At 62.2% G+C, this 18,505-nt stretch overlaps 2 protein-coding genes across 5 annotated transcripts; one reads left to right on the top strand and one right to left on the bottom strand.

Moving 5' to 3' along the window:
* The first annotated feature begins 9 nt into the window (after positions 1-9).
* HPS6 (HPS6 biogenesis of lysosomal organelles complex 2 subunit 3) lies at positions 10-4,062 on the top strand. The gene is made up of 2 exons (XM_055719899.1): positions 10-166; positions 404-4,062. The coding sequence occupies exon 2, from the start codon at positions 419-421 to the stop codon at positions 2,876-2,878; it is 2,460 nt and encodes an 819-aa protein (XP_055575874.1). The 5' UTR covers positions 10-166; positions 404-418; the 3' UTR covers positions 2,879-4,062.
* Positions 4,063-6,322: 2,260 nt separating this feature from the next.
* Positions 6,323-18,115, bottom strand: LOC102055924 (prominin-1-A-like). 4 transcript variants are annotated; one of them, XM_055719900.1, is made up of 26 exons: positions 17,992-18,115; positions 17,090-17,214; positions 16,833-16,983; positions 15,450-15,511; positions 15,013-15,218; positions 14,449-14,569; positions 14,243-14,306; positions 13,722-13,811; positions 13,288-13,478; positions 13,145-13,219; positions 12,776-12,839; positions 12,357-12,516; positions 11,957-12,109; positions 11,369-11,492; positions 11,120-11,211; positions 10,828-10,912; positions 10,573-10,713; positions 10,241-10,312; positions 9,959-10,048; positions 9,775-9,828; positions 9,338-9,418; positions 8,954-9,022; positions 8,773-8,862; positions 8,401-8,513; positions 7,181-7,198; positions 6,323-6,790 (listed from the first exon to the last, which is right to left on the bottom strand). In XM_055719900.1, the coding sequence occupies exons 3-26, from the start codon at positions 16,960-16,962 to the stop codon at positions 6,739-6,741; spliced, it is 2,397 nt and encodes a 798-aa protein (XP_055575875.1). In that variant the 5' UTR covers positions 16,963-16,983; positions 17,090-17,214; positions 17,992-18,115; the 3' UTR covers positions 6,323-6,738. The 4 variants fall into 4 exon arrangements, with proteins under 4 accessions (XP_055575875.1, XP_055575879.1, XP_055575876.1 ...); XM_055719904.1 differs by lacking the exon at positions 17,090-17,214 and having other exon boundaries at positions 17,992-18,092; XM_055719901.1 differs by lacking the exon at positions 17,992-18,115 and having other exon boundaries at positions 17,090-17,321.
* Between the last annotated feature and the right edge of the window lie 390 nt (positions 18,116-18,505).

Genomic DNA, 18,505 nt, shown 5'->3' on the forward strand with positions numbered 1-18,505 from the left:
CCGCACTGGCGACGGAAGTAGGAGTGGGGCGGCCCGGCGCGGCGCGGCCCCGCCCGGAAGCCCGGCGCCTCGTGACTGCGCAGCGCCGCGTCGTGCCCAGCCGCCAGCGGCCCGGCCCCGGCGGAGGGGCGGCGCGACCCGGCCCGGCAGGCGGCCGGCGCGGCAGGTAGGCCCCGCGGGTGCCTGGGGGCGGGGAGGCAGCGGGGGGTCCCCTGGGGCGGCGGTGGGAGCCGGGGGGGGGCAGGGGTTGCGGCAGGTCCCGCGGGGCCGCGGGGCTGGTATCTCGCCGGGGGAGGAGGGTGCCGGGGGGTCCCCCGGGGTCGGGGCGCGGCGGGGGGCTGGGTCGGGGCGGCAGCGGGGCTCCGTGCCCCTGCTCGCCCTGGCGCATGTTCCCGGTGCGCAGGGCGGGCGCCCCAGGATGAAGCGGGCCGGGACGCTGCGGCAGGTCTCCGACTTGAGTGACTTCAGCCGCGGGCACCGGCTGCGGGAGCTGCTGTGCCAGGGGGAAGCGCCCAGCCGCGTCCTGTCGAGCCCCGACGGGCAGCACCTTCTGGTCCTGCAGAAGAACCGGCCGCCCCCCCTGCCCCGCGTGGTGGCCTTCCAGCGCCACGGCATCGCTGGGGCCGACCTGGAGAGGAACTGGCAGCTGCCCCAGCCGGCCCTCGTGGGAGCGCTCTTCCTGCAGAGCCCCGTGACACCGGGCTCCTGGGTGCTGGCCGTTGTGTGGGAGCATGGCCGGACCGAGGTCTGGCATTTCGTGGTGGCTGTGGGCTGGCAGCTGCTGCAGACGCTGTTGCTGTGCCAGGGTGCCCGGGCACGAATCGTCTCCTTGTGCAGCCAGGGAGCCAGCCTGGTGTGGTGTGAGGAGAGGCCTCCCCTGGACGCCCACGGGGACTCGAGCAAGTGTGCCTTCAGGTTCTGCGTCTGCACCCGAGCTCTGGAGGTGGGGGAGCAAGGTGTGCGGCTGGGCACCGTGAGCATAGTCCTGCACAACAGCCCTGAGTACCAGGTCCTGGCCTCCCCCCAGCACATCTTCCTGGTGCCTGCTGCTGCTGGTTTTGCTACCACTTCAAAATTTCTCCTCATCTGGCATCCTGAGAAGGCAAAGCTTACCATCACAGCCCCCTCTGCAGGCTTCGTCCACAGCAAGGTGCTGCGCTCCAGCAATGAGTCAGACTTCAGGAAGCTCCTGCTTGGTTCTGTGGGTCTTCTCTCAGGTTTGGCACCTTTGGACATTCACACCTCTGCTGTGTCTAACACTGGGGGTCTGCTGCTGGTGAGCGGAAAGGGTGCTGTGAACATGGTGGAGCCAGATGGGACACAGAGGCGTATCTTTACCGTAGAGGGGGGGGCCCCGACCCAAGGAAGCCCTGTCCCACTGAAGACCTTTGGCGGCATCCTGGCCTGCGTGCTGTCTGGCGTCCTGTACCTCGTCGACCAGAGCAGTGGAAGGGTCATAGAAAAGAAAATCCTGAGCATGAAAGAGGTCCATTTCCTGGAGTCCCCGGGAGAGGAGGACAGCATCCAGCTCCTCACTCAAACTGGCATTTACAGCTTTAGCTTTTCCAGACCTGAGGACAGCAGCACACCTGAGCTGTGCCTGGTGGAGATGGTGTTTGAGGAGGCCTGCAGATACTACCAGAGGAGGAGCCTCAGCAGCTCCAAGCTGACTGTGGAGAAGCTGAAGAAAGGTGGTGTGTTCCAGGCTCCTGTGGTCCTCACTACCATCCTGCAACACAGTCTCTGCGAGAAGCAGAAGCCAGCCCAAGGCCTCCAAGACACTTACACCAAGCTGTTGAGCACAATGTGCCTGGAGCTACAGAGCTACATGAGCCTGGAGCTCCTCAAGACCTGTGTGGTATGTGCCCCAGAGAGTGAGGTGGAAAGCTACTGCAAGGAACTGGTGGAGCAGGAGGTCAGCCGCATTTTGCATTCTGACATGGACAAGGACAACTTGGTGTACCTGAACTCCATCTTTACCTCCTTCCCCAAGGCTGCCTGGAAGGCCACGAGGAGCTGCCTGCAGCTGCAGCAAAATGGGGATGGCCTCTTGGTAGCCAGGGCCACTCCGGAGGTGTGGAAGAAGGTCCTGGGAGGGCCGCAGCAGGAGGAGGTGGGTCAGAATGGGGTGGTCCCACTCTTTGAGCTCATTTGTGCCTCCTTCCTGAGGTTCAAACCCAAGTGGCTGCCAAGTTTTGTGGAGCTGACCCAGCAGTACGCCAGCATCTCTTGGGCATATGGCAATAAGGAGGGCCCAGAGGGCCGGGTGCCACTGTACAAGAGAGCACTGGGAGTACTGGCCAGGAAGAACAAGCGCAGCGAGGCAGATGATGAGATGGAGCTCGAACTGCTGCTCTGCAGCAAGAGGCCTAAGGCCGTGCTGCAAGCTCTGCACCTTCTCATTCGTCTGAAGCGGTGGCAGCGGGTGGTGGAGGTGGCAGAGAAGTTCTCCAAGCTCAGCCCCTTGCTTAACAAGGAGATATTCACCACGCTGCTGGCAGAGTTTGCCCAGCACCGGGAGCTGGACCCTTATCTGGACATTCTGTGGCCACTGTGCCCTGCTGAGCTGACTGCCTCAGGCATCCTCACCGTGGTCCTGCAGCACCTCCCTCACTCGCAGGAGGACCCAGTGCCCTTCTCCAGCGAGGGGAACCATCTGACTGTAGGCTTGCTTAAGCCGCTGCTGCAAAGAGTTATGCAGCGTCCCTGCATTCAGGATGAGATATACTCAGACGCCTTGCAAAGTCCCACCTTCCCCCCACCTGCCCCACCCCGAGAGCACAAGATCCCCTCAAAAGCAGCGGCTGATGATGCCCCTCAGCCGCCCACAGCCAGGACTTCCTCACCCTCGGCACTGGTACAGAGTGACATTGTGTGAAGGGGGGAAGCACAACAGGATCCTGAGTCTTGGGTGCATGAGGAGGGGAAAGCCGCATCCACCCCAGGAAATCCTGCCCTGCCTGGCAGTACAGAAGCGTGCTCCTTTCTGAAGCCTCGCTGCAGCAGCATCTCAAAGAGTCCATCGGGTGCCTGGGGTTGGGTGATCTCATCTGGAGCCAGGGCAGGCTTTCTGGCTATTTCTAGGAAGTGCAATTTCATGTGCCCCAGTGGAGGAGCAAATGCCGGGTGCGTTTGCAGATGAAAGCGCTGGCTGCACGACAAGACTACAGAACTGCTCCCTGCCCACAGCACTTTGGTTTTTGTTTGCTTGGTTCCTTTATAACTTCACTTCTGCTTCCCTCATTCTCTGGGCCTGGTGGTGGAGTGGTGGGCAGGGACACACACAGTCTTTCCCTCCTGCCATTCTCTGCTCAGCAGGTTGGGTGGTGCCTTCAAACTCTGCCTGGGAGAAACAGGGCACGTTTCTTGCAGTGGGGTCAGCAAGTCCTGCTGCTTTGGGCTCAGTCAGATGCTAAACGCCAGCGTGGTGCTCCGCGGTACTGGGGGTCCCAGCATGCGCTGGCAGCCGCAGCACTCTGCGAACTGTCTCGCTGCAATTCCTCTGGGATCAGTCCTGTAGCTGTGACTGATTGCAGCTACTTAGCTGAAGAGAGCAGCCTAATTCCCTTATCTCTCTATCCCAGACGGTACCCAAACTCTCTTCTGATCTGAGAAGCTGGCAGCAGCCTGTGCAAGCTTGGTGCTGGCCCTGCCTCTCCCTTTCCTTTGTGGAAGCTTAGATTATGCTGCAGGACACCCGGGGCCCTGTGTTCCCATCTCCTCTACCTTTGCCCTTTGCACACAAAGGGGCTTTGTCAGGGTTGTCTGGCTCATATTGTGCCTCTGTTTGCAGTCAGTGTAACTTGAGAGCGGTTTTGCAGGAAAATTCAGGTTCCAGCCTCTCCCTCTGGTGCTCACTCTCTGGCCCCCTCCTCCAGGAGGGAGACCCTGGCTGTGGCTTTGCCCCTGCATTCCAGGCTGTGGTGTGAAGGAGCTGTCTCTTGCCTTGCTGGACAGGCAGAGCCTGGCTGGGATGGGGTAGATTCACCTGCATTAGTCCTCTTGAGAGTGGGGTTAAGTGTGGAAGACAGACTCCTTTTAAAAATAAAGGTTCCTCAAGCAGCGCTGGGACAGTGGTGGATGTTGTGAGGATGCACACCCTCAGGAGAGCAGTTTCATTTTGCTTCTGGTGAAAAGTGGCCAAGTTCAGCTCACTGGTACTGGCCAGTGTGGTTCACTGCTGGTACGTGCTGGGAGTGGAGGTCGAGCTGTACCCAAACAGCCTGTTCCCTCTGTTGTACTCGGCTCCTTACCGCTATGAAGCCATGGAGGCAGGAGTGGGTGTGCCACAGAAGTGCCATCCAGGCAGTGCATGGTTGTGGCTGGGCCCAAGATAGAGTTGAGGAAGAAAGAACTATTTCTCAAGAGCCGCAACTTGTCCCTTTGTTCCTGGCTGGAAAACCAGCAACAGGGAGTACCAGGCTGGCCACTGGTGGGAGCCTGCTGCCCCAGGCACACAGTGGCACAGCTGCTGTTGGAGGGATCCTGGTTTATCAAACCACTGCAAAGATGTAGGAGGGCCTCCCCTAGACAAGGGCTCGGCTGCGGCAAGTCTCTGTGGTGGAAAAAAGCCTGGCAAGAGGAAGAGGAACTGCCGTAACGGTTCTTTAGAGGCTGGCTGGCTATTGACGAGAACTTCCTTATGGGCCTTGTGCTGTGGCCATAGGGTGCTGCGAGTTTCCCTCCTGTGCAAGGGAGGTGGATTCTGGCAGCTGCCGCTCACGTGAGCGGAGGGAGCCTGGCCTGCCAGGAGAGCCAGCAGCAGCCACGGTGGGTATTTTGCAATGAGCCCTCCTCACCTCTTCCCTGAGCAGCTGCTGGCTCTACCTGATGCTACTCTCACCTGCCTCCTAAGGCTGCTCAGGAGGAGGATGGACCCAGCCACTCTCAGAGCCATGGCTCCAGGGACTGGGATGCTGCCGTGGAGCAGCACTGAATGGGGAGATACTGAGAGCAGGCCTCACGCCTTGGCAAAGGCTGTGGCAGTAATTTGCAGGGAGATTTTCAGTGCCAGGGCTGGGTTTTGATACAGGTGGCCACGGTGCCACAGCAAACAGGGTGGGTCAAGCTCCCTACCTTCCAGTGCCAGCTCTGCAGAGAAAAGGCTGTGGCTGGAGGCTGAGCAGAGAAGGGAGCAGGGAGGGAGCAGTGCCCACAAAGCCAGAGAGCAGAAACTGAAGCCAGGGGCAGTCCTGCATGGGCTGGTGTCCCCAAAGCATTATAAGGGAAGAGGAAGTGGGGAACGCCGTGCAGTGGGAGCAGAGACCTCCACATGTGGCTCCTAGATGAGCAGAAAGCAGTCACAATTCAGGAGGCTGAGGGTTCAGGGGAGGGGAGAGCCAAGGCAGAGCAAGAGACAAAACTGAGCTGAATGCTTTCCAAGGGTACTGGGAAATCCTGCCCCAAGGACCAGAAAGCGCAGACATCCCTGGGAGGAGCAGGGGCTGAACTACCCCAGCTTCAGCTGGGTGATGGGCAAGCATGGGGCTCTCTTTGTGGTCAGGGTGGGTGCTAGGGGGAGATAGCAGGAGGTAAGGCTGGTGCAGCTTCAGATAACGCCTGAAGGAAAAAATAGTGATTAGAAGATATGAAGGCAAATGGAAAAAGTGATAAAGCAAATGCATGTAGCAGAGGCTGAGCTGGCCAGCTCAGCCCCGCTGCTCTGCTCCAGAGAGTCTTGGACTTTGCAACGAAGGAAATGAGTCAAGCTGCTCACGTACGTCCCCCATGCCTGACCCAGCTTTCAGGATGGTCCCTGTGCTTGTGCCAAGGAGCAGCACAAAGTGACACCTGCACTCTCTCCACCATGGGTGCAGACCAAGTCACCCTTGCTATATCTGTGCATGCAGCAGTGTGGGACATGCAGGGGTGGACACTGAAAGTCCCCATGTCACCATACCCATTAGAGGGAGGGAGGTGCAGGCTGCAGGCACCCCATAAACTAACTGGAAACCCACAGGTGACACATAGCAGGTCACTGGAGGGCACAGGAAAGTGCCTGTGCACTGAAGACAGCATGGGATGGCATCTCGTGGACAGGAGTCTCTTGCTGTGGCTTGTCCCAGGGAAGGACCTGGCATCCCCCCAGCCACTGGTGCAAAGGGCTGCCTGGTGAGGGGAATGTCGCCCAGCCCCAGTGATGCTGAGCAGTGGTCCTGCTTCGACCCATGGGCTGGGTCAGGATTCCAAGGACTGACTGTGAGCAAGGCATGCCTGGGGACCCCAGCAAGAGCCTTCTAGTCCTAGGCACAGCCCCAGCTTGTGCCAGTAGTGGGGAACCCTCCCTACCCCTACCCCTGTGTCCTTCCATTGCAGCCAGATGTGAAGAGTGCAGCCACGTGTCTGCAGTGCATGCAAACACCCCATTTATTGTTTGACACCAAAAAGCCCTGGAAAGTGTCGGGCGCTCTGCAAAAATAAATAGTCACATTTTTCAAGTGGGAGGCCTGGGTGAGCAGGTTCCCACTGGCCAGCAGCATAGGCTGCAGTGGCGTGGACCGTACAAGCTGCCGTGAGCCCATGGGGTCTGGTCCGGGGGTCTGAAGTCACACCTGGGGCAGTGCAAGGGGCAGCTTTCCCCACCCCCCTCCCACACATACCAGGTCATCACATAATGGGAACTGGGGAGAGGGTTTCAGCTGGAAGGTCCCAACCTCCTCCCTATCATCCAGGGAGAAGACGCAGCAGACAGAGCAGCTGTGTCCATCTCCTCCATGCTTATGCTGTGAGCAAGAGATGCTAATGCCTCGTGGATGGCCGGGGGATTTTATAGAAGTTGAACATGGGTGGCCTGCAAAACCAAAGTCACTTATGTCACCCCCAGTCACAAAGGGAAGCAAGGGAAAGCCCACGATGTGCTGGGATGGCCAACTGTCATCCCACCCCTGTCACCCAGCCCCACAGGGAAGAGGGGATGGAGACACCCCCCCTGACACCAGCTTGGGGGAGGCTGGGAGCAGCAGCACCCCCAAACATAAGAGTGTGGGAAGATGATGGGGGGACCCCAGAGCAGTCCACACTGCACAGCTCCCACCTTCCCAATCCTCCCCTGGCACCAGCACCCTCCTTGGCCTGCACTTGCTCTGTTCCCCTCCTTGCCCCCCTCCCTTTGTGCCCTGTCACCCCTTGTGCCACAGGAACTGCCCCCTACCCCACACAGGGACCTGGCACTGTTACTTACATCTCCAAGTCTTCATTCCTGGAGGAGAAAAAGAAAAATAGAGGACAGCGTCAATGAAGTGAGAAGATACCTCCTGGGACAGCCCAGCATCTCCTGGTGGAGAGGTCTCCCCCAGGGCACACAAAGAGGACACAAGGGGTCTGCAGGGTGCTATGGTGCCCTCCATCCCGGCTCCCCCACCTGAACACAGAGCATGGGCTCCTACAGCCCCACGAACGTTGTTGCCCCCAGAACATCACTGCTCCTTCCCCGGGCAGGCAGAGTGAGGCCCCACACTTGCCAGCTCAGTGGCACGCAGCTCCCCCACACCACAATTTCAGTTCCCCCAAGTCTCCCGGGCAGCTGAGCCCATGTCTGCAGCTGCCGGCTGCAGGGGAAATGAAAGGCACCAGGGCCACTGCTGGGGACCCGGAGCACAGCCTGGCTCAGCGCCACAGCCCGCACACACTGTGTACAGCCCCAGCATGGCTCCTGGGAGAGCCAGAGCATGGATGGAGGAGGAGTGGGGCAGGCAGGGAGGAAGGATGGCTGGGGCTGCGCAGGGCACGGGGATGCCGCAAACGCTGCTCCCCAGTTGGCTGCGACCCTGGAGCAGAGCGCTGGCATCTGGGGGGCTGGGTGTTCGGCTGCGCTGCAGGGCCAAGACGTAGCCCTCAGCAGTTGGAAATCCAACTGGAAACCGCTCACTTGCCGTGCTGGTGGTGAGGCTGCTGGAGTCACTGGGAAAGGGGCCTGGGGGGCAGCCCCGGGGCGCCGGCGGCCCCGGGCACTCGAGCAGCCACTGCACCCTGGTGGCAGCGATGCCAACGGCGCAGCACGTTGCGTTCCGCGCAGCACACAGCGGTGCTGCCGTCTGGGGGCCCCCGCACGGAAAATGGTGCAAAGCAGAGTGAGTCGGGTGGTGGACCCCCGAGCCAGGCTGGGGGCAGCATCCCTGCCCTGCAAGCCAGGCTCCTTCCTCCGAGGCGGGGCTGCTCACCCCTTCAGTTGCCCAGAGAGGAGTTACAGAGCGGGCAGAGCCAGGCTCTTCTGCAAAAACATCTTCATCCTCAGAGACTGATGGTCCCTAGCCACCTCCCTCATGTCCCCCGTCCCCCCCCAGTCCATATTACTTCAGGATGAGCCCCACAGGCTGCCATGGGGTACACGAAGGGGGGGTGTGCAGTGTGCGGTGGGGACCCCAGACCCAGTGTGGTTGCAGGGGGTGGGTGGCTCCTCACCTGTAGACATCAGCAACGTCCATGCGGCGGTAAAACTTGGCAAGTCTGACACCCAGGATGATGCTGGGCAGCAGGAAGAAGGTGCACCAGCCCAGGCTGAACCAGAAGGCGTTCTGGATAGGGGGACGAGAGCTATCAGGGCCCAGACAGAAACTGGGACAGCCTCTTCTGCTCCCAGGCCCCCGAAGACCACTCACCCACCCCTTCAGAGTGGCCTCTGTTCTTAGCCATCTTAGCAATCTGCCAGGAAGATGCTGAGCCCTGCCTGCTCAGGACAGATGGGTACCCCTCATCCTGTGCATAAGGGGGACAAGGGGACCTCATTGCCACACACCACACACGCTTCACCCCACACACTGCTGCCCTGCTCACCAGAGAGTCCAGGATGTAGTCACAGGTGATGGTCTCCACATTATCCAGGGTTTCAGCTATGGGCTTGCAACGTGCCACATCTCCTGTCAGCTGGGGATGCAGTGGGGACAGGACATGGCAGTGTCCCCAAACCCCTGCAGCCTATCCTCCCCTTCCCTCCACCAAGAAAGGCTCAACTCACCCTGCTTTTAGCCCACAAGATGTAAGTCTCAAAGAAGTCCAACAGCTCCTCCAGGAAGGCCCACGTCTCCTGCAGGGGGGTGAGCAGAGAGTGGGGATTGCTGCACCCCCAGCCCACTCCATGACCCACGTCCCCTCCACGTCAGGATCTGGGCTGTCAGACCACCTCAACCCAGCAGCAATGGGGCTGCAAGGAGTGCCCCAGTCCCTTGCCAGGGGTGCCATAAGGGGAGGGGGCACCCAGGGGTGCAGGGGACCCCCGGGTAAGACAACAGAGCAGGACAAGCAGGCAGACATTGCTTGGCATCCCTGCACGGAGGTCTTGCTGTGGGTGGCCAGTCACATCCCCACCGGGTGGCCTGGCAGCAGGGCAAGGAAAACTCACATTCTTGATGATGTTTGCTGTCTCCCTCTCCAGGAACTGCTGGGTTTCACTAGCTTTGTCCAGCGCAGCTTTTGTCTGTGCCTGGTGTGAAAGGTGCTCTCAGCAGTGTGATGGGGGATATGGGATCCCTGCATCTCCCCGACCCTGCCTGGCACTAATCCCTGAGGCACAGTGTCTCTGAGCTGTGGTGTCCCCGAGCAGTCACACACTGGAAGTGCCCAAGTACCTCGGGTGGAGGGAGCCTGTGCCTGGCAGCATGGGACCCCTGCCCTCTGCCCCATGAGCAGCTGCTACAGTGCATGCCTGGGGAGTCCCACAGCAGCCAGCAGCCCCCCAGACTGCAGGTTAGCCCCCCATCTCCAATGCAGGAGCCCAAGGGTGCTTTGCAGGGTGGCTCGGACTGGGGTGCACTCAGGAGGCCCCCTTGTGCAGCTTACCTCAAGCTGGGCAGCCCTGCTCTGCACCAAGTGGATGTCCTCCTTCAGGCTTTGCTAGCGATGGAGAGAGATGGGTCAGAAGTGTGGACCCCACAGCTCAGCCAAGACCCCACCAGCAGGCTTCAAGCTCTGGGGGAGCCCAAGCCAGCACCCCCAGGACCTTCCCCACCCCAGCATTGCTCACCAGCAGCCCAGAGAAGCTCATCTGCATCTCCTTGTCCAGCTCCCTCAGCTTGCTAGCATCAGCCTTCAGGTCCTCTTTCACATCCATGCCCTGGAGGAGCTGCAGTCAGCAGCACCCCCAGCACGGGGGTCCCTGCCCCATCACAGCCATCTGATGGGGGGCTGGGCTGGAGAAAAGAGCTGGGCGAGGGTGAAGGGCCTGTCTCCCTCAGCACCCGGACAGGCCTGCAGAGCAGCCCCCGCAGCCAGTGGCTTCAGGGACAGGATGGCCATGGTCTCTCACCACTTTGTCTGCCAGCTGTTCCAGCTCTGCGGCCAGATCCAGGAGGCTTCCCTGGGTCACGTTTTGATCCAGCTAGAAAAGGCAGACACCGAGCCATGAGAATGGGGAATGAGGCTCAAAGGGGGTCAATACCCCACCCCTGTGGGGCAGAGTAGAGCCAGAGAATCTTGGGAGGAGGTGCCTGATTGCCCCAAGGGGTGACATGGATGGCAGGGGGACACCCTGGGAGCCTGTGGTGGGACTCCCACAGCAGCAAAGAGGAGGGGGCAGTGGACCCCCCTCAACACACATCTGGAGCCCTCCATCCCAACACCTGGCTGCCCGCAGCCCACCTCCAGCGTGGGGGTGAAGTCAGGGGGCTGCCCGTCCTGGCTGGTGTTCAGCAGCAAGTCTCTCTGGCTCTGGCTGAGCAGGGAGATGGGGCTCAGGGTGATGTTCATCTTCTCAAAAGCTGCAGAGATGTCTCCTGTGTACTGCCGGAGCAAGGAGAGCTGTAACGGACCATGGTGCTGGCCCCTCATTGTCCCCAACGTGCCATACCTGCACCCCCAGCTCTGCCCCCCAGACCCTGGCATCCCTGCACTCACCTGGCTGATGTTCAAAAGCTCATCCAGGGACACACTCTGGTCGAGGTGCAGTGTTTGCCACAGGGCAGCATCTCGCTGGCACTGCCTGTGAGATGGGGGCACGGGGCTGAACGAGGCAGGCAGGGGCCACCCCCTCCAAGGGACATGTCCTCACCCGCGCAGGCAAGTCCCACCTCGCTCCTTCCCTGGCATTGGTGCCTGCCTGCAGTCAGGGCAGGTGGGGAAAGCTTCCCCCATCCTGGGGAGCATCCGACGGTGCTGAGCAGCTGTAAGAAACTCTACTGAGACCCACCTGTACATCTCTGAGAAGTTTGCGGTGTCACCTTCCTGGCCCAGCAGCTCTGACAAGTTGAAGCCAGGGATCAGGCCAGGGGTGTCCAGGAGCTGAGAGAAGGGAAGAGAGAGAGAAACTAGACATGGTGCAGGGCAGAACTCTTAGGAAAAGCATCCCAAACCAACCAGCACTGTCTCCACTCCACCAGCAGTCCTCGGAAAGGCAGGAATGGCTCCAGGCAGGTGCATCTCCTCACGGGGACCTCACCTGAAAGAGCTGCTGGCTGCGCCAGGACTCGCAGATGAGCATGTAGATGTTCCCCCCCAGCACGAAGGTGATCACCACCAGCAGCATCAGCAGCCAAGAGAAGATGAAACTAAAGCCAACTCCTCTGCTGGGACAGAGACTCCATCAGCCCCCGAGGCCCCCGTGTCCTGGCACCAATGAGCCCACAGGCTGCACACCCCCTGCACCATCAGCAATGCCAGGAGGCACCACCGTTCCCGCAAGCATGTCTCTTCCCTGCCTCCAAACCCCGGAGCACGGCCAGGCTGTACCCAGAGGCTGGGACCCTGGCGTAGCTTCTCCCAGCTTTGCAAGCCACCACCCACCCACATGGCCATGGGACCACGCTCACACTGCCAGGCCCCCGCCAGTGAAGGGCAAACAGTCCCCGCGCCAACACCTTTCACCAGCACCGTATTTTACCCTCGCATTTACCACCTGCACGCTGAGTTGCCATGGGGCAGGCCATTAAGCTGCAGTAATCTGATGGGCTTGAGCATCCCCAGGCCAGCCCTGCCCACCCATCCCACTGCTCCTGCACACATCCTTGGCAAGCCAGGGGATCCTCACGCCATGAAGAAGTTCCCACCAACGTTGGAGAGGCTGCTGCGCTGCGTAGGCAGCACACTTTCCTTCAAGCCCAGGGGTCCCAGAAGCAGCCCAACAGTGTTGCAGAGGACCACCAGCAGTACCACGCAGCACAGGACAATACACACGCTCCACCTGGGGCGAGAGGAGGGGCAGGAGTGAGGCAGCAGGACCCGGCATCCCACCAGCTGCCTTTGTGGGGAGGAAAAAGCCCCCAGGCACCCTGGCAGGAAAGGGGCAGGGTGCCTGCAAGGCACAGCTCTGGCTCCCTTGCACCCACAGCCCCAGCACCAAGCAAGCCCCCACCTTCAGCAACTGGAGGACTGAGAGCCTGAATCTCTCTGGACAAGGGAGATGAGGAATGCAGCAGCCCCTTGCCTACCTGAGCCCATCCAAGGCGATGATCGGCTCCCTGTACTCCTCCAGCACTGACGTGGCATTGCCCACAAAGGCCCCAACACTCTCCTCCACGTCCAGGAGTGGCAATTGCTCCTGCAAGCTCCTGATCTCCTGTCTGATGAGGCCCAGCTGGTCCTGGGTCTCTGCAGGGGACAGGGACAGGTTAGCACTGCGAGCTGCTGCCTGGGGCAGGTAAGCCTGGGGCAGCAGGGTCCCAGAGAGGATGGGAAGGGGGCAGTCATGGCCAAGGATGGCATTAGCGTGATGGCACATGGGGACAGCCAGGGCTGCAGGCAGCAGGGTGGCAGCAGGGGAGGTCTCCAGGCAGGGATAAGGTGAGAAGGGAGGAGGGAGCCATGGGAGAGGGATAGTTTGGCGCATGGGGCACAAAGCCCTGCTTACTTGTCACCACATCCCGGGACTGCTCTTGCACCTTGGCAGGGGTCATGTCCAGCGTGCTGTTAACCTGTGTCAGGGCAGACACAGCAGACAGCTCATCTCCCTGCCCGCAGCCCAGGGCTGAGCAGCACATTCTCTCTGTTCCCAGATCCCGGTGGCACAGGACAGCCAGGCTCCCCACAGCACCCTGTCCACCACACCAGCGCCCAGGAGCTGTGGGGGCAGCAGGCAGGCAAACCTCCGGCCAGCCCTTCCATCCGTGTGACAGCAGTTGCCTCCCAGCAGGGCTCTTCCCAAGCCACCTCCTCACAACACAGCCCAGCAATGCCAGGAGCACCCAGCCCCGTGCCTGGGTGCCAGGGACCCCCATACCTTCTCTAAATCCGCCGTTATGTTGGAGCCGGACACATCACCCAGTGCCTCCAGCTGCCGCTCCACACTGGGGATCTGTGGGCAAAAGCCTGGGGTGAGGGGGCTGTGGGGGGGCCCTCATCCCGCACCCAGCCCCTCCTCACCATGCTGAAGTTGGTGCTGAAGGCAAGGCCGCTCAGGGACACGTTGCTGCAGGGGTGGCCGCAGCGCCGCAAGGTCTGGTTGAGGCCATCCCGCAGGCTGGCCAGCTGCCGGCTGTGGTTGCTCTGCAGCTCCTCGAGGTGCAAGCGAGTGCCAGCGATGCTGCTGAAGGCGGCTGCCAGCGTCTCCATCCCTGGGGAGAGAGCAGGGCAGGGGCTTGTCCTCACCCAGCTGAACCTTGGGGACCCATCAGACAACACAGCATACGGGCACCCCCCCAAAGTCCCAGCATTTGCCCCAGGCTGCAGCTGGGAGGCCAGATGGATGCCCTCGCTGGGACCTTCACCCAAACATGCACCTACTCCAGTTCTCAGCCCTGATGTCCCCCTAAGCCCTCGCCAAGGCCCTGCCAGCCCCCCAGAGATGGGGCCACTACCTTGCAAGAGGCTCTGGAGGGATCCCAGAGCCCTGTCCGTGCTGCTCCTGATGCCAGAGGTGATCATGCCACCCAGTTTGGGCCCAATGTCTGCAGAGATGAGGGAGACCATGTCAATGACGGGACCCCCAGGGTTCCAGGGCTTGCAGAGGAGCTGCTGAAAACACTGACACACACAACCCCAGACCCCATCCCATACACACTGCCCCAGCAGGGGGCAGAGGGGACACCCCCACCCCGCACCACCTGCATCACCCTCCCAGAGAGGAGCCTGAATGGGGAAAAGCAGCCGCTGGAGTCGAGTGGGAGCCTGAAGGGGCCCTCAAACCCACCCCCTTTAGATATCCCTGTGAGAACCACCCCAGTGGCCCCCAGGGTCAGCAACCATCTGCAGGGCAGCAAGGCACACCCACATAGCACCCCCAGTTGCCCCCCCCTCCCCAAGCACCCCCAGCCCTGCCAGAGCAGCCCACTGCAGGTGCACAGGGATGCTCCAGCCCCACTCCGCCTCACACCCTCACCCTGGAGGCTGCGGTTGGCGTGGCCCAGTGGGACATCACTGCTGTCGACGATAAAATTGATTTGCTGCAGGGGTAGAGATGGGGTATCAGTGCATGTGGGGACCCTTCCCTGCCTCCAGCCCCAGTGTTACCCTTCCCTATTTGGCCTGGCCTGGCCCCTTGCTCCCCATCAGGGACCCCAGCTAGGGTGGGGGGACCAGGCATGCCTGGGGGATGGAGGCCAGATAGGTGTGGACGTTGTCCAGGGTGTTGTTGACATTGGGGAAGGTGTCGCGCACAGCCTGGGAGAAGCGGCTGTTGCTGATGAAGGAGCAGACATCACCAGCCCTACAAGGGAAGGGTGACAGGGTCAGTGTGTGAGGAGCTTGGTACTGATGCTCCTCCCCAGGACCTTCCAAATCCACCTGTACCAACCCTAGGCTGCAAGGTCTGGAGAAAACTGCTGAGCCCTGCTCCCAGAGCATCCCAGTGAGTGCCCTGCACACAGCCAAGGGACCAGAGATGAGGGACATGGGAAACTGAGGCACAGGGGAACCTGGTGCCTGACACGCCTGCATTTCCCCACAGCGAAGCTGTTGGGAAGGGTCTGCACCGTGCCAATGTGCAACCCCCCGGGGCCAGCTCCCCACTGCTGCTGCTTCCTCTCCTTTGTCCCGCCGTGCCGGGATCTGCTCCTGTGAACAATGGCAGCTTCCTGCCATGGCTGCCAAGCGCCGGCGTTTCCACCCTCCCTCGGGTCCCATCCGGAGCCTCCCAGCCAGTGCACTCACAGGAGGAGAGCAGAGACCAGCAGCAGGGAGGCCCAGAGCACCCGGCGCCGCCAGCTCATCCGCTGGCCCTGCTTCTGGTACATGCGGCCCCCACAGTTCCCACAGCAGCGGCAGCAGCAGAAGCAGCATCCCACCAGGGGCACAAGGATGATGAAGAGAAGCCCAATGGCCATGCAGACCAGGAAACCCAGTTCGTAGAACAGCAGCTGGGAAAGGAAGAATGAGAAGCAGCGTAACACTGGTGCTCCCAAAGGCTCCCCAGCTCTGAGGGTCCTGTCCAGACCCCCACAGGGCAGGATGGGTCCCCCCAGGGGGTTGTACATCTCCCTTTGCTGCTGCCCAGCACCCAGGGCTCAGTCTTACAGCAGCGCCCACCAGCATCCCCCAGCCCATGGTGGTCTGGGGCTGCTGGCTCCCTGGCCAGGCTGCTCACTCACCTCCTGGACTTGCTTTCCGATGGCCTCCTCATCCTGGGGCTGCCCAAAATCTGCAATCAGTTCTGGGGGGGCAAGGAGCAGAGGGCTGTGAGCAGGGGCTGGGCCCTGGGGGGCTCTCCAGAAGACCTCCACCCCCTGCTCACTCCAGAGAGGGTCTCCCAGCACTGGGCATCACCTCCAGCACTGTGGCTTGGAGAGGCTGTTGAGTGCATGGCATGTTTCTCCCTTCCAGCTGTCCCTCCCCATCCATTGTGTCACACAGCCTGTTTGCACTCAGGAACAGCACCACTGCCAGCCCCCTGGCTCTCAGGGGTCCACAAAGCAAGGGGGTCCTTGCCCCAGCGGTCACCAGGGGCAGGCTCGGGGGAGGATGCTCCAAATACCACCTCAGCTACCCTTGGGCTGCCGTCCTGTAGCCCAGCCCCAGGCAGACAGTCGGCTGGCAGTGCCAGCGTGGGGTGGATGCTGCAGCAAAGTCCCCCCTGACATGCTGCCTCTTTCATCCCCAGGGCTCACTCTGCTCATGCCCCATGGACTCATTACAAGCTGTGCCAGCACGTGGTGCCATGTGATCGTACCCTAATATCTGCATGAGACAAACAAGGCCATAAAGCCATTGCATTATCTGACAGCCAAGTATTTGCCTGTACGTTGCTGATGACCAGAGGCTGAACCCAGCAGAGGAGAAAGCACATGTGCCAGCAGCCAGGGTGGTAACACCCTAGGTGGGTCACACTTGCCCCAGGGGCATCAAGCAGCCACAGGGTCCTGGCATCATCCATGCAGACCTGCAGCAACTTTGGGGCAGAGCTGTGGCAGCGACACATCCCCTTGGCAGTGAAGGAGGGAGGGCGAGTGCTGGCAAGTTGGGCAGTGCACAGGGAGTGCCTGCAGCACAGCCATGAGGGTGCTGGCACCGGGACACCCTGCTCTTGGTGGCTCCAAGCTGGGTCCTGCCTAAGCATACCATGTCATCTGCAGGCACAGAGGGCTGCAAACCAGGCAAGGACCCCACAAACTTGCAGGTAGTGTGGGGTTTGCTCTGCACCTTGTCTTGGAGCCTGGGATAAAGATACCTGGAAGCAGGATGAGCCAGGACTCTGCAAGGTTGGCACTGCCACCAAAGTCTGTCCTGGGGCTCACCTGAGACTGCCCCACAGTTGTGATGGGGCACAGGCAGGACACAGCTAGCAGTCCTTAGTATCCCCACTCCATCCCTGCACACCCATGACTCTCCTAACACAGCACCCCAGCATTTAAATGCTGGATGCACAGTCACCAGTGCAGGAGAGCTCAGGTGGGACCCCGCAGCTCCGAGCAGCACCCCGCACCCAACCCCCCCCTTGCCAGCCCCCCCCCCCCCCTCCCCCGCCATGCACCCACCTATAGGCAGGGCGTTGGGCTGCACCAGCCGCAGGAAGCCATGCACCATCCCCACCAGGCCCGGGGTGCTGCTCCCCGGTGCCTTGGGGCCGGGGCCGTACACGGGCTGCGAGACGTTCCCCAGCTCCATTGTGGCAGCTCCGGCGGGTGCCTGGGGACAAAGAGGGGCTGTCGGTGCCGTTGGGGTGCAAGGCCACACAGGCTGCCTTGCCTTCTGCCTCCAAGCAGGAAACACAGGGAGAAAAAAAATCCCGCACCTGCCCACTCCTGCCCGGAAGGAAAGAGCTGCGGGAGAGCACCGGGGAGGGATGGGGAGCCCTGGGAGCGGCGAGGGCGTGGGGGGGGGATCCAGGCAGGAGGTGCCTACGAGGGACCAGAGGGGCTGTGGGGGATGAAGCGGAGACGAAGCACTTACCCTCTCCTCTGGCACCTCTGTGCACGCACGGCTGCCGCAGGGCCCAGCCACACAGTGCCAGCACCCGGGCTTTATGGTTTAAGTTTCAGCTGCAACTGCTGAAAAGCTGCTTGCCGAGGCAGGTGGGGATGCCGGGGATGCCCCACCCTGACCCTGCCACCTCCTGGCACCCAACCACCCCGTGCCACTTCCCCGTACCTGGGCCAGGGTCACCACCAACCTGTCCCAAGCCGGGCACGGGGGACAAACCCCTCTTCTTGCCCCCTGAGGAGCTCCCGAGTCCTCTGGTTTACTCCTGTCCGAACCCAAGAGCTGGGTGACCCACGGCGATGCCTCCCGCCTGCCCCCCCGCCAGCACCGGCTGCATCCCTCGGGATGGGGGGCGTTGGGCTCGGCACGAACCAGCTCTGCCCACACAACCAGGGTTTTGCATTTAAAACCCTCCCCAAACGGGGCACTGCAGCAAACCCGGCGTTTCCCACGGCACCCCGAGCCCCCCGGGCGGGGGCAGCCCTAGGGGCCCGCAGACGGGATCTCTCCCCCGTGGCTGGAGGTCTCCCCGCGACCCCCAGCTGCGCCCCCCGCCCGCCCAGCCCTCCCACGCCGCGGGACACACGCGAGGCTCTGCCCCGGCCGCAGCCCCCCGGTCCCCAACCCCCGCCGCGCCGCCGGGGTCCCGCCGGGGCTCCGGGAGCCGCAGCCGGGGGCGGGGGGCGATCGCTCCCGGCTGTGCCGCGGACGCACCCGGTGGGCGCGGGGCAGGTGCCCCGGGGGTCGCGTCCCGGCGGGCGGCGGCGGCGGGAGCTCCGCGGCACGGCTCGGCACCGCGGCGCGGGCAGCCCCGGGAGGGGCGGGCAGGGCTGGACGGGGCCGCCCCTTCCGCCCCGGCCCCCCGGGGTCTGCCCGCCGCCTGCTGCCGCCCCGGCCCCCGCCCCCGCCGGCAGGGAGCCCCCCGCCTCCGCGCCGGGGGGAGCCCTGCTCCTGCCCCCGCCCACCCTGACACCCCGCATCTGCCCCCAGAGACCCCACTCCTGCCCCGTCCCACCTGGGAGAGCCCACCGCCGCCGTGCCCAGCCCCTCTGCCCCCCGCGCAGGCTACGCTCCCTCCGTGCCCCAGCGAGCCCGCTCTGTCCCCACGCTGCCAGAGCCAGCGCTGGCCCCTGCCACAGCCCCCCAGCCCCGGGCCGCCCGCGCTGCCCCCCTCGCCCCGACGCCAGCCCTCAGCTGTGCCCCGCATCTCCCCGGGGCAGCCGGTGCC

Source organism: Falco cherrug, chromosome 9 (assembly GCF_023634085.1).
Source record: "Falco cherrug isolate bFalChe1 chromosome 9, bFalChe1.pri, whole genome shotgun sequence".
Classification (NCBI taxonomy): Eukaryota; Metazoa; Chordata; class Aves; order Falconiformes; family Falconidae; genus Falco; species Falco cherrug.

Coding starts and splice junctions, on each gene's coding strand:
- HPS6 (XM_055719899.1), top strand. CDS start 419: ATGAAGCGGGCCGGGACGCTGCGGCAGGTCTCCGACTTGAGTGACTTC.
- LOC102055924 (XM_055719900.1), bottom strand. CDS start 16,962: ATGGAGCTGGGGAACGTCTCGCAGCCCGTGTACGGCCCCGGCCCCAAG. Junction 11,212..11,368: donor GCAGCCAGCAGCTCTTTCAG/GTGAGGTCCCCG, acceptor CCCTTCTCTCAG/CTCCTGGACACCCCTGGCCT. Junction 10,049..10,240: donor AACAGCTGGCAGACAAAGTG/GTGAGAGACCAT, acceptor CAGCTCCTCCAG/GGCATGGATGTGAAAGAGGA.